This window comes from Chiloscyllium plagiosum, unplaced genomic scaffold (assembly GCF_037043375.1).
Source record: "Chiloscyllium plagiosum isolate Xiang-an unplaced genomic scaffold, Cpla_swu_hap1 HiC_scaffold_25, whole genome shotgun sequence".
Taxonomy (NCBI): domain Eukaryota; kingdom Metazoa; phylum Chordata; class Chondrichthyes; order Orectolobiformes; family Hemiscylliidae; genus Chiloscyllium; species Chiloscyllium plagiosum.
The window spans coordinates 10,771,739-10,784,552 of NW_028270163.1; the positions used below are offsets into that span (position 1 = coordinate 10,771,739).

A 12,814-nucleotide genomic window follows, 5' to 3' on the forward strand; every position below is an offset into this window, starting at 1 on the left:
TTCTACCAATTCCTCTGGCAGCTCATTTCATACAAGCCACCACCCTCTGCGAATAGGTTGCCCCACTTTCTCCTCTCACCTTAAACTTATGCCCTCTAGTTTTGGACTACCCAACTCTGGCAAAAAAAAACTTGACTATTCACCTTATCTTTGGCCCTCATAATTTATAAAACTCTATAAGGTCACACCTCAGCCTCCAATGCTCCAGGGGAAAGAAAAGTCCTAGCTTATCCAGCCTCTCCCATAACTCAAACTCTCCAGTCTTGGAAACATCCTTGTAAATAGTTTTTGCACCCTTTCCAGTTTAATAACATCCTTCTTGTTGCAGGACGACCAGAATTGTACACAGAATTCTAAATGTGGCCTCACCAATGTCTTGATCAGCCTTAACATGATGTCCCAACTCCATGCTGTTAACTGAAAAAGACAAGCGTGCCAAATGTCGTCTTCACCACCCTGTCTCCCTGTAACACAACTTTCAAGGATGGTAGTCTCAGGATTAGCTGCTGGCTGTTTAAGATAGAGATGAGATATTTCCTTACTCAAAGTGCTGTGAGTCTTTGGAATTCTCTGCCTCAGAGGCCTGAGGATACTCAGTTGTTAATTCAAGACATAGATCCATTGATGGTGTTTGGACATGAAGTGAATCGGATGGGAAAGTTGAATGGATTTAGAAGTTCACTCATGACCCTACTGAACAATGTAGCAGACTCAACAGCCTATATGATCTACTGCTATATTTTTGTTTTTAATTGATACCAGATTTAGTATTGCATTTTACATTGTCTTAATGATGTTGCAAACATTTTACCCCATGCCAACAATTAATATTATTATTAATGAATTCCCCAGGCACCTCATGGAAGTCTCTTACCTCATGCCTCAGCTTGAATATTTGGATGGGGTGAGTATGTGAATGTGCTTTTTCTAGGTCAGATAAAAGCCTGGAGTCAACTGAACTTGGATTATAATTTTTTTTTCCAGTTTTCTCCCCTGCTCAGTTTTCTGGAAATTCTCAGACATGATTTGGACAAACATATGTAAAGTTGAGCTAAACTTTATTCCAGTAGTATCGGTGTACTTAGACTGCCGTAGCTCTAAATAACCAGGTCAGCGTAATCAGGCTCAGAAGCCTAGTTTCAGTTCTTTGCTTACAAACTATGTTAAGTCTCTATTTCAGGTCCTAATCTATTGAATTTAGCTGATTTTAGGCATTGCTGTTGGCTGAAATTCTTCCAGAATGGGCAGGGAAGAGAATTGGTCACCATCTTGTTTCTAATTTCAAAGAAATTCCATAAATGGTTCACGTGGGATGAAGACCTATTTTGGCATGGCTATGATGCTTTTTCAGGTTGAATAACACTGACCATCACCGTGGCCTCTTCAAAGGGACATGGTGGGATCTGTTAATGTGTAACTCTACAAAATGTCAGGAGAGGCAAGAAGCAAAACAAAATTATTTAAAATATCAATAAATACAGAATATCCCAAATCACACAGTGAAATGAGGAAATTATTTAATGTACTGGTCTTGGTTACACTACTCCAGAGAAAATGAAATCATGTGTTTTTTAAGATACCGCTTACTATGTAGTACAGTAAAGGTGCCAGACACAGGATTGAATCCAAATCAGGTTTCAGCATTCGGTATTCATTTACTTCAGTTCCACATTGTGCTTATTTACAGTGAATGTCCATCTATGCAGCTTAAATTAATAAAGTTAAAAAAATCACACAACACCGAGTTATAGTCCAACAGCTTTATTTGGAAGTATAAGCTGTCGGAGCGCAGCTTCTTTGTCAGGTATCTACTGCATAGAGTCATAGAGTCACAGAAGAGTACAGCATGGAAACAGACCCTTCGGTCCAACTCACCCATGCCAACCAGATATCCTAACCCAATCTAGTCCCACCTGCCAGCACCTGGCCCATATCCCATATCCCTCCAGACCCTTCCTGTTCATATACCCATCCAAATGCCTTTTAAATGTTGCAATTGTACTAGCCTCCACCACTTCCTCTGGCTGCCCATTCACACACGCACCACCCTCTTCGTGAAAATGTTGCCCCTTAGATCTCTTTTATATCTTTCCCCACTCACCCTAACCCTATGCCCTCTAGTTCTGGACTCCCCCACCCCACGGAAAAAAACCTTGTCTATTTACCCTATCCATACCCCTCATGATTGTATAAACCTCTATAAGGTCACCCTCAGCCTCCGATGCTCTAGGGAAAACAGTCCTAGTCTATTCAACCTCTCCCTATAGCTCAAATCCTCCAACCCTGGCAACATCTTTGTAAATCTTTTCTGAACCCTTTCAAGTTTCACAACATCCTCCCAATAGGAAAGAGACCAGAATTGCATGCAATATTCCAAAAGTGGCCTAACCAATGTCTTGTACATGACCTCCCAACTCCTGTACTCCATACTCTGACCGATAAAGGAAAGCATACCAAATGCCGCCTTCACTATCCTATCTACCTGCAATTCTACTTTCAAGGAGCTATGATCCTGCACTCCAAGGTCCTTTTGTTCAGCAACACTCCTGAGGACCTTACCATTAAGTGTATAAATCCTGGTAAGGTTTGCTTTCCCAAAATGCAGCACTCGCATTTATCTGAATTAAAATCCTTCTGCCACTCCTCAGTACATTGAATTAACTGATCAAGATCCTGTTGTAATCCAAGATAACCTTCTTCGCTGTCCACTACACCTCCAATTTTGGTGTCATCTGCAAACTTACTAACTATACCTCTTACGCTCACATCCAAATCATTTATATAAATGATGAAATGTAGTAAATCCAGCATCAATCCTTGTGGTCACAGGTCTCCAATTTGAAAAGCCACCACCCTCTGTCTTCTACCTTTGAGCCAGTTCTGTATCCAAATGGCTAGTTCTCTCTGTATTCCATAGATCTAACCTTGCTAACTAGTCTCCCATGGGGAACCTTGTCGAACGCCTTACTGAAGTCCATATAGATCACATCTACTGCTCTGTCCTCATCAATCCTCTTTGTTACTTCTTCAAAAAACTCAATCAAATTTGTGAGACATAATTTCCCACGCTCAAAGCCATGTTGACTATCCCTAATCAGTCCTTGGCCTTCCAAAGGAATGTACATCCTGTCCCTCAGGATTCCCTCCAACAACCTGCCCACCACCAATGTCAGGCTCACTGGTCTATAGTTCCCTGGCTTGTCCATACCACCTTTCTTAAACAGTGGCACCATGTTAGCCAACTTCCAGTCTTTCGCCACCTCATCTGTGACAATCAATGATACAAATATCTCAGCAAGAGGCCCAGCAATCATGTCTCTAGCTTCCCACAGAGTTCTAGGGTACACCTGATCAGGTCCTGGGGATTTATCCACTTTTATGCATTTCAAGACACCCAGCACTTCCTCCTCTATAATTTGGACATTTTTCAAGATGTCACCATCTATTTCCCTACATTATGTATCTTCCATGTTCTTTTCTACAGTAAATACTGATGCAAAATACTCGTTTAGTATCTCCCCCATCTCCTCTGGCTCCACACACAGGCTGCCTTGCTGATCTTTGAGGGCCCTATTCTCTCCTTAGAAAATTAGCATTACATACACCTACCAGCCTTTTCTTTCACCCTAACATGATTATACTGTCTCTGGACTCTTGTTACCTCATTTCCCAAGGCTTCCCATTTTCCAGTTGTCCTTTTACCTGCAAACATCTGCCCCTAATCAGCTTATGGAAGTTCTTGCCTAATACTGTCAAAATTGGCCTTTCTCCAATTTAGAACTTCAACTTTTAGATCTGGTCTATCTTTTTCCATCACTATTTTAAAACTAATAGAGGTATGATCGCTGGTCCCATAGTGCTCCCCCAGTCACCTGCCCTGCCTTATATTCCAACAGTAGGCCAAGTTTTGCACCTTCTCTAGTAGGTGCATCCACCTACTGAACAACACTTCAACAGCTTGTTATTCAAAATAAACCTGTTGGACTATAACCTGATATTGTAGGATTTTTAACTTTGTCCAGTCCGGTCCAACACCGGCACCTCCATATCATAAATTAATAAACTATTGTTACAAATGTCATGATCTTAGCAGCTTAGCAGCTTCCAGATTTCCTTGAACCATTTAAATGGGTGATCCAGTGACAATCTGTTGAGTTTGGTTAAAAAGATGGTGTAAATCTAATAAAATGCAGTACACTGGTAATTGGTAATTTTCTCGAATCAGCATAGAATCATAGAATCCCTTCAGTGTGGAAACAGGCCATTTGGCCCAACAAGTCCACACCGACCCTTCAAAGAGTAAACCACCCAGACCCATTCTCATACCCTATTACTCCACATTTCCCCTGACTAATGCACCTAACCCCCATATCCCTGAACACTATGGGCAATTTTCCATGACTAATTCACCTTACCTGCACATCTTTGGACTGTGGAAGGAAACTGGAGCACCCAGAGGAAACCCACACAGACACGAGGAGAATATTCAAACTCCACACAGACAGTCACCCGAGACTGGAATCGAACCCAGATCCCTGGCACTGTGAGGCAGCAATGCTAACCATGAAGCCGCATATTTACGCAATTTGCAATGCAACACAGTCTAATTATATGAAGCTAATCCAATACGGTAGCAGAGAATCCTATTTTAGATATAATTTAAGGGAATGTTGCCACTTAAAATAGCGTGTTTGGGATAAAAAAGCATCCATTAGAAAGGTTCAAACTCATGATAGGTTTCTACAAGGCTGACAAAGGAGAGTAAAAAAGCGACAGAGAAAATAAAAACTTGAGTAAGAGCACTACATACACTTGGGAAGAAGATTACATGGGGATTTCCTTTTTTGCTTCTCTCTTCTTTCTTCTGATTCAGGAGTGGAGTGACTCAGTTACCAAAATCACTTCGTGCTATATAAAGTGACCGCTCTCACGTGGAAGCTGTTTATCAGAAGGGTTGTCTCCTGAGCTATTGCAGATAACTGTCCAGCATACTTGTAATAAGTCTGATGGTGTGCAAGCCAAAAAGTGAATGAACCTTGCAGTCACTGGCAGTGTTCAGTCTGTGGTTTGGCTCCAGACCGTCTTGCAGTACTCTGCAGTTGCTTCCCTGATGACTTAAGCATAGATATACATTGTGTCTCAGATAACTCCAAGTAAATTCACTGGCCTCATATAGTGTAACTCAGCTTCCTGGATCCCATTTATTCTTTTTCCTCCTACTCTTCTTCCTCCAAGTATCACAAATATAGAGAGATTTCAATTAGATTACTCATTCAAAATTGGTTTGTGCCAGAACTCCCCCAGTGAGGCCAAAACACTGTAGCAGCAATAGCTCCATCATACTATTTCTTGCAATACTAATTTCTAGTTTCATTGAGATGACAGCATTGGAAATGCTACTTACACATTGCAGAAAGTATTTTTGTGTTAGAGACTTGGTGAACACTTAGTCTTTGTTGCTCTGTTGTAGGTTCCTCTTAACCCATCGAATAGTGAGAATCAGAATTCTCAAGTTATTCAGAAAACAGGACTGGCTAATGGTAAGTTACTCTGTAGGAATTGCTCAAACCCACGTGAACCTTTGACTTACGATATACAATTACGCTTGTTTTGTTATTTAGCCTCCAAAAGATATATGGGCACCTGCATCATCTTCAGTGTGAAAATTCACCTGGAGAGATTGGCTTCTCCAGGTCACTAGTCCTTCATTTGGTGACACGCAGAGCTGTTGTTCTGAGCAAATCTTTGATTATCTGTATTCTGTTTTGTTGCACTTGAAACAAAAAAAAACTTGGGTTTTCTTAATGCATTGATTTTCTTCATCACTGTCTTGGCCTTTGAGTAAATCAGTTATGGTGGCATTTGAATGTTACATTAACTCTTTTAGACTTTACTTCTGTAAATTCGGTGCCATATAATGCATTCCTCCTGTATTAGGATGAAGCTGATTCAGATGTCAGGTAACCTTTGTTCAATTTCAGGAAGTTCCAGGTTCAATATGTTGATTGCGTGCGCGCCATGTATCAGAGGAAAACATTGGCATTTGCATAGTTTGTCTTTCAATAAAACCATGACTACCAATGATGTTTTAAATAAAAAGCCTCCCCCAAAGGCTTGTTATTATTGTATGTGACAGTTAAGGGCTTGTCCTGGCTTCAGAAGTTGAGCTAAAGTGTCATCTTGTGTTTGGATTCTGTCAGAAGCTATTTCTTCCATCAAGAAGTTGGGAGAAGAATGGACATGTAGCCAAAATCCCTCTCCGAAGGTGCCCTGGCTGACTGGAATTCCATCTTTGTTTGGTTCAGAGAGGAGGGGATGTTGAATGTTGGAGGTTCTCTGGCACACAAACCATATCTGCCAGCACAAGTCTGCTCATTTCCAAAACCGTGCCCGGTAACTGCAACCTTTCCACCATTATTGGTAGGAGTGATCACTGCATAGTTCTTGTGGGGACAAGTTTGGTTTTAAAACTGACCGTCCATTTTGTTATATTGCATTCTCAACATGTGTCCATCAAAATGGACGGTCAGTTTTAAAACCAAACTTGTCCCCACAAGAACTATGCAGTGATCACTCCTACCAATAATGGTGGAAAGGTTGCAGTTACCAGGCACGGTTTTGGAAATGAGCAGACTTGTGCTGGCAGATATGGTTTGTGTGCCAGAGAACCTCCAACATTCAACATCCCCTCCTCTCTGGAATTCCATCTTTGTTTGGTTCAGTCAGCCAGGGCACCTTCGGAGAGGGATTTTGGCTACATGTCCATTCTTCTCCCGGCTTCTTGATGGAAGAAATAGCTTCTGACAGAATCCAAACACAAGATGACACTTTAGCTCAACTTCTGAAGCCAGGACAACCCTTTAACTGTCACGTACAATAATAACAAGCCTTTGGGGGAGGCTTTTTATTTAAAACATCATAGGTATTTCAGTTAGTTTTAGTTGGTGGAGCTGAGTGGATGTTCCATCTTGGCTTCCTCCTGAGTTCCCCAGGATCAAAAAGGCAAGTCTTTAGCCAATTCAATTCACTCCATGTGGTATCAAGAAATGGCTGAAGGCACTGGATACAGGAAAGGCAATGGGGCCACAACTTTCTGGCTGTAGTGCTGAAGACTTGTGCTTTGGAATCAGCCATGCTCCTAGACAAACTGCTCCAGTTCAACTGGAAGATGCCATCCAACTGACAATGTGGAAAATAGCCCAAGAAAGGGAGACAATTTTAATCTGGCCAGTTATCACCTCAGCAGTCTACTTTCAATTCCCTGAAAAACAATGGATGATGCTGTCGACAGTACTATGAAGCAGCACTTATTCACCAATAAACTGTTCACTGGTGTTCAGTTTGGGGTTCTGTCCAGATAACTGGGCTCTGGACCTCATTAAAGCCTCATTCTAGAAATGGACAAAAGTGTAGAATCCCAGAGGTGAGGTGAGAATGATTGCCGTTGACTTCAGTCAGCATTTAACCAGATGAGGCTTGAGGAAGCCCCAGTAAAAGTTATTGGTAAATCAGGGAGAAGTCTCCATTGGCTGGAAGCATAACACACATAAAGGAAAATGATTGTGATATTGAAGACAAATCATTTCTGCTTCAGCAGTCCTTCAGGCTAGTGACAGGAATCAGTTGCTTCATTAATAACTTTCCGTCTGTCATAAAAGTGGGGATGTTTATTGATAATTGCAGTGTTCAGATGTATTTGCAATTCCTGAGTTATTGAAGCCAGGCTGCTGCAAGACCTGCACAACATTCGATGCTTAGATTGATAAGTGGCAAGTAACACTTCTGCTTCACAAGTGACCTTCTCTGAACAAAAGGCATCTAGCCATCTCCCCTTACTATTTGATGATAGTACCATAATCAAATCCCTCACCATCGACATCCTGAGGTGAGCATTGACCAGAAGCTTAACTGAATTGGCTATATAAGTTGTTTCAAGAGCAGGTCAGAGGTGCAACAGGAATATAATCATCAGCCAGAGTCTCAGGCACTGAGTTAATGAGTCAGCTAGATATAAACAGAATAAAACAATATGCTGTACACAAAGAAATTTGGTTAGTTTTGTTTTTGATAAGGGCACATAATATTACACTCATTGAAGACACAGAATAGACTTCAAGCTGAATGTAAAATGCGAAACAAGTTCGTTGACAGAAAATCTTTCTGCCCCCTAAAATCAAGCCCCCTCAACTAGATTTTACCCTGACAGAAAACTGACTGACAGAGGTATCTGTCCTGAGATCAACCACTCATACTTGCAGGAAACTGGGATTTAAATCCAACTTGCGATGAGGTATTCCTCCAAGTGTCTACAGGATAAATGGTGTACTTGAGAAAATGGTTTTCAGAGCTTTCTTTGCCATTTTGTCTCCAAATCTGTGTTTACCACACTGCACCCCTTAATTAAAAGTTTTTTTATAATTAATTCGTAATCTGAAGCTATTCAAGTGTGTACCTTGCCTTAAACATTAAGACAATGGAGTGTTTTGGAATGTTTACCTTATCTCAAAAGGAATAGGCGTCCATTCATGAGCCTGTAGCTGTAAGACTCAAGGACAGTCTCCGATAAGATTCTGGATGTATCTTGTTGCTGTCATTCTCACAACCTTTTCACAACCCTCTTAAAATGCAGATAGTTAGTATAAGGATATTGGTAGAAATAATACGAAACCTCATTGTTATTAACCACTGATTCTGAATTACTTACTTTACAACTATAACATTTTTAGCTCCCACTTTTGTTGCAATCTACTCTGGTTATGTCTTCTTTCATTCTGGCTTTGTGTAAGTTAATGTATTAGAATGTGATATCACAAAATGGCTTCATTTAAAGATAACGTGTTTAGTACAAAATGCCAACTTGGCCTTGTCAGATGAGCAGTATGCATGTATTGTAAAAAGATTGATAAGTGCCCATGATAAGCAAAATAAATCTATCAAACTAAAAATGTGAAACCCAAGTCTACTTACATCTCAAAATGCCATCATCTGCATGCTCTCCCGGTTACACACCTTCCTGACTTGGAGTTTTATCACTGTTGCTGGGGCCAGATCCCGAACTCCCTCCTGTGATGTAACTGTGCCTCATGGACAGGTTCATGTAAGTGGTTCATGGTCAGTCAGGGATGGGCAGTACTGTGGTGACTTCTGCATTGCTATCATACAGCCTGTTTCTGCTTTATCAAAATATTGTTACTATCAGGAAGATATCAACTTTGGATAAAAGGAGGCAGCCAAAGGTAGAACCTCCTAAATAGATACAATTGGAATCAGCAAGCCTATTTCTAGAGTTTCCATCATGGGATCTCTCTCTTCAACTGTTCCACCCCAAGCTCCCACTATTGGCCATCCTGCAGTTTTATTTTGTGAAGCAGCACCTTTCTCAGACTGACAGTGAAGGGAAGAGATATTCCCTCACCTGCTGAGGTGAACCTTGTTAGTCAAATGGCAATTTGCTGTCCATCTCCAATACCTTTAGAAATAATAAATGAAAGTGTTTAAAAAGTGTCCCTATAATTATTTCAGCAATGTCGCTGGGCTTAATCTTTAATTACTGTAAACTCAAGACAATCTTGACGTGTGTCAACCATACATCTCTGCTTAAGTGTGCATATCAGTCACACAATCCATCACATCAGTTATGACCTTAAAGGCGTTTTTCATCAACAGTCAGGCTGCCAATAACCTTTGCTGCCTCAGTGAAATTCCTTGTCCCAAATATGTAATGAAGCATAATTGTCCTTTACATGGCATTAATAAATAAAACCCCCTCTATATTTGTTCTGTATTAGTTCACACATTTTTCTTCTACTTGCATTGCTTTGTTGTTTTCTGATTCTTTGCTAACAATAAACAAATACTTACAGCTTCCCTTGAGAGTACGCAAAAGATTGTGAGCTGCTTGATGGATTTTGAGTCCCAAATGGAAGACCTGCAACAATCACTAGCTGAAAGGTAAGAACTGCTTTTAAAAATAAGACAGTAACTTTGAAATGCAATGTGTTATTTTGGACCTTTTGTCCTCCTCGTAGACTTGGCAGCAAATTAAGAAAGGTCTTGCGTGGAATCTTTATTTATCTCGGTGAACCTCATTTAGGAAGTTGGATGAGGAGATCTTTCTCCTGTATATCTTTTGAAAGCAAGAAGTATTATCTGACCGTGATCGAATGATCATAAGACGAATTAGGCTCCATCATAAGAAATGTTATTAATTGGCTATGACATTTTCTTGGCTTTCCCCCCCAATATTTCTTAGGGTTTAGCATTGTGTAAGAGTCACAGAGTCCGAGAGATGTACAGCACGGAAACAGACCCTTCGATCCAGCTCGTCCATGCTGACCTGGTATCCCAACCTAATCTAGTCCCACTTGCCAGCACTCGGCCCATATCCCTCTAAACCCTTCTATTCACATACCCATCCAGATGCCTTTTAAATGTTGCAGTTGTACCAGCCTCCACCACTTCTTCTGGCAGCTCATTCCATACACGCACCGTCCTTTGTGTGAAAATGTTGACCCATAGGTCTCTTTTATATCTCTTCCCTCTTACCCTAAACCTATGCCCTCTAGTACTGGACTCTCCCATCCCAGGGAAAAGACTTTGTCCATTTATCCTATCCATGCCGTTCATGATTTATAAACATCTATAAGGTCACCCCTCAGCTTCCGACGTTCCAGCGAAAACAGCCCCAGCCTATTCAGCCTCACCCTATAGCTCAAATCCTCCAACCCTGGCAACATCCTTGTAAATCTTTTCTGAACAATTTCAAGTTTCACAACATCCTCCCAATAGGAAGGAGACCAGAATTGCACACAATAATCCAAAAGGCCGAACCAACGTCTTGTACAGTCGCAGCATGACCTCCCAACTCCTGTACTCTCCTATATACCTGCAAGTCTACTTTCAAGGTGCTTGAACCTGCACTCCAAGGTCTCTTTGTTCAGCAACACTTTACTAATACCATTAAGTGTATAAGTCCTGGTAAGATTTGCTTTCCCAAAACATGACACCTCGCATTTATCTAAATTAAACTCCATCTGTCAATCCTCAGCCCACTGGATCATCTGATCAAGATCCTGTTGTAATCTGAGGTAACCTTCTTCACTGTCCACTACACCTCCAATTTTGGTGTCATCTGCAAACTTACTAACTATACCTCTTACGCTCATATCCAAATCATTTATATAAATGATGAAAAGTAGTGGACCCAGCACTGATCCTTGTGGCACTCCACTGGTCACAGGCCTCCAGTCTGAAAAACAACCCTCCACCACCACCCTCTGTCTTCTATCTTTGAGCCAGTTCTGTATCCAAATGGCTAGTTCTCCCTGTATTCCATGAGATCTGACCTTGCCAACCAGTCTCCCAAGGGGAACCTTGTCGAACGCCTTACTAAAGTCCATATAGATTACGTCCACCACTCTGCCCTCATCAACCTCTTTGTTACTTCTTCAGAAAACTCAATAAAGTTTGTGAGGTATATTTCCCAAGCACAAAGCCAAGTTGACCATCCCTAATCAGTCCTTGCCTTTCCAAGTACATGTAAATCCTGTACCCCTGAGGATTCCCTCCAAACTTGCCCACCACCGATGTCAGGCTCACTGGTCTATTAGTTCCCTGGCTTGTCCTTAAATAGTGGCACCTTACCTTTGACTATCGATGATAGAAATATCTCAGAGGGTAGGAATAGGAGTATAAAGCAGATGATTGTGTGGCTGAGGAGCTGGTGTATGGGCAAAGGATTCACATTTTTGGATCATTGGGATCTCTTCTAGGGTAGAAGTGACCTGTACAAGAAGGATGGATTGCACCTGAATTGGAAGGGGACTAATATACTGGCAGGGAGATTTGCTAGAGCTGCTCAGGAGGATTTAAACTAGTAAGGTGAAGGGTTGCGACCCAGAGAGATAGTGAGGAAAGCCATCAGTGGATCATGCATCCTCTTAGATTAAGAATGCACAATTCACTATCCACTCTTAGTTATACAATCCTGTAAGGATTATAACACTGAACTTAGAGCATTGAGTGAACTATTGTATGCATTTACAGAAAGTGAAATTCACTTTTGCAATATTCAAGAAACTAAGTTGATTACCAAACATACATGGAGGCCTGTTGAAGTTGTACAGCACATTGGTGAGGCCTGTTCTGGTTTACTGTATGCACTTCTGGTCGCCCTGTTTTAGGAAGGATATTATTAAATTGGAGAAGGTTCAGAAGAGATTTACTAGTATGTTGCCAGGAATGGAGGGTTTGGGTTATAAGGAGAGGCTGGAACATTGAAGGTTGAGGGGTAACCTTATGAAGGTTTATAAATTCTTGGGGGACATAGATAAGGTGAATGGCAGGTGTCTTTTCCCTAGGTTGGAGGATTTCAAGACTCGGGTGCATATACTTCAGGTGAGAGGAAAAAAATTTAAAAAGGACATGAGGGACAACTTTTTATATAGTGAGTGGTTCTTGTGTGGAATGAACTTCCAGAGAAAGTGGTGGAATCGGGTATAGTTACAATGTTTGAAAGACCTTTGGATAAGTACATGAATAGGAAATGTTTGGAGGGATATGGGCCAAACCACAGGCAGGTGGAACTAGCTTAGTTTGGGATTATAGTCAGCATGGACTGGTTGGGCCAAAGGATCTGTTTCTGTGTTGTATGACTCTGTGACGTTGATGAATCTCATTCTGATTTGTTAATTTATATGCCTCATTTTATGACAAAGAGGTTAACTTTACAGATTCTCTTGGCATAAGGTGACTTTGATAGCACGCTTATCAAAACAGAACTTTGTTTTACTTCTTGCTGTTAATATTGAGGGTA

General features: G+C 41.1%; 1 protein-coding gene across 3 annotated transcripts in view; it reads left to right on the forward strand.

Annotated features, from left to right (window-relative positions):
• Positions 1–12,814, forward strand: part of LOC122562015 (uncharacterized) — a 71,672-nt gene that overhangs the window by 46,705 nt on the left and 12,153 nt on the right. For all 3 annotated transcript variants that reach the window (XM_043714410.2, XM_043714414.2, XM_088000450.1), the window contains 3 exons: positions 853–904; positions 5,471–5,540; positions 9,864–9,951. In XM_043714410.2, coding sequence (XP_043570345.2) covers positions 853–904; positions 5,471–5,540; positions 9,864–9,951 — 210 coding nt within the window. The remainder of the gene's footprint in view (positions 1–852; positions 905–5,470; positions 5,541–9,863; positions 9,952–12,814) is intronic.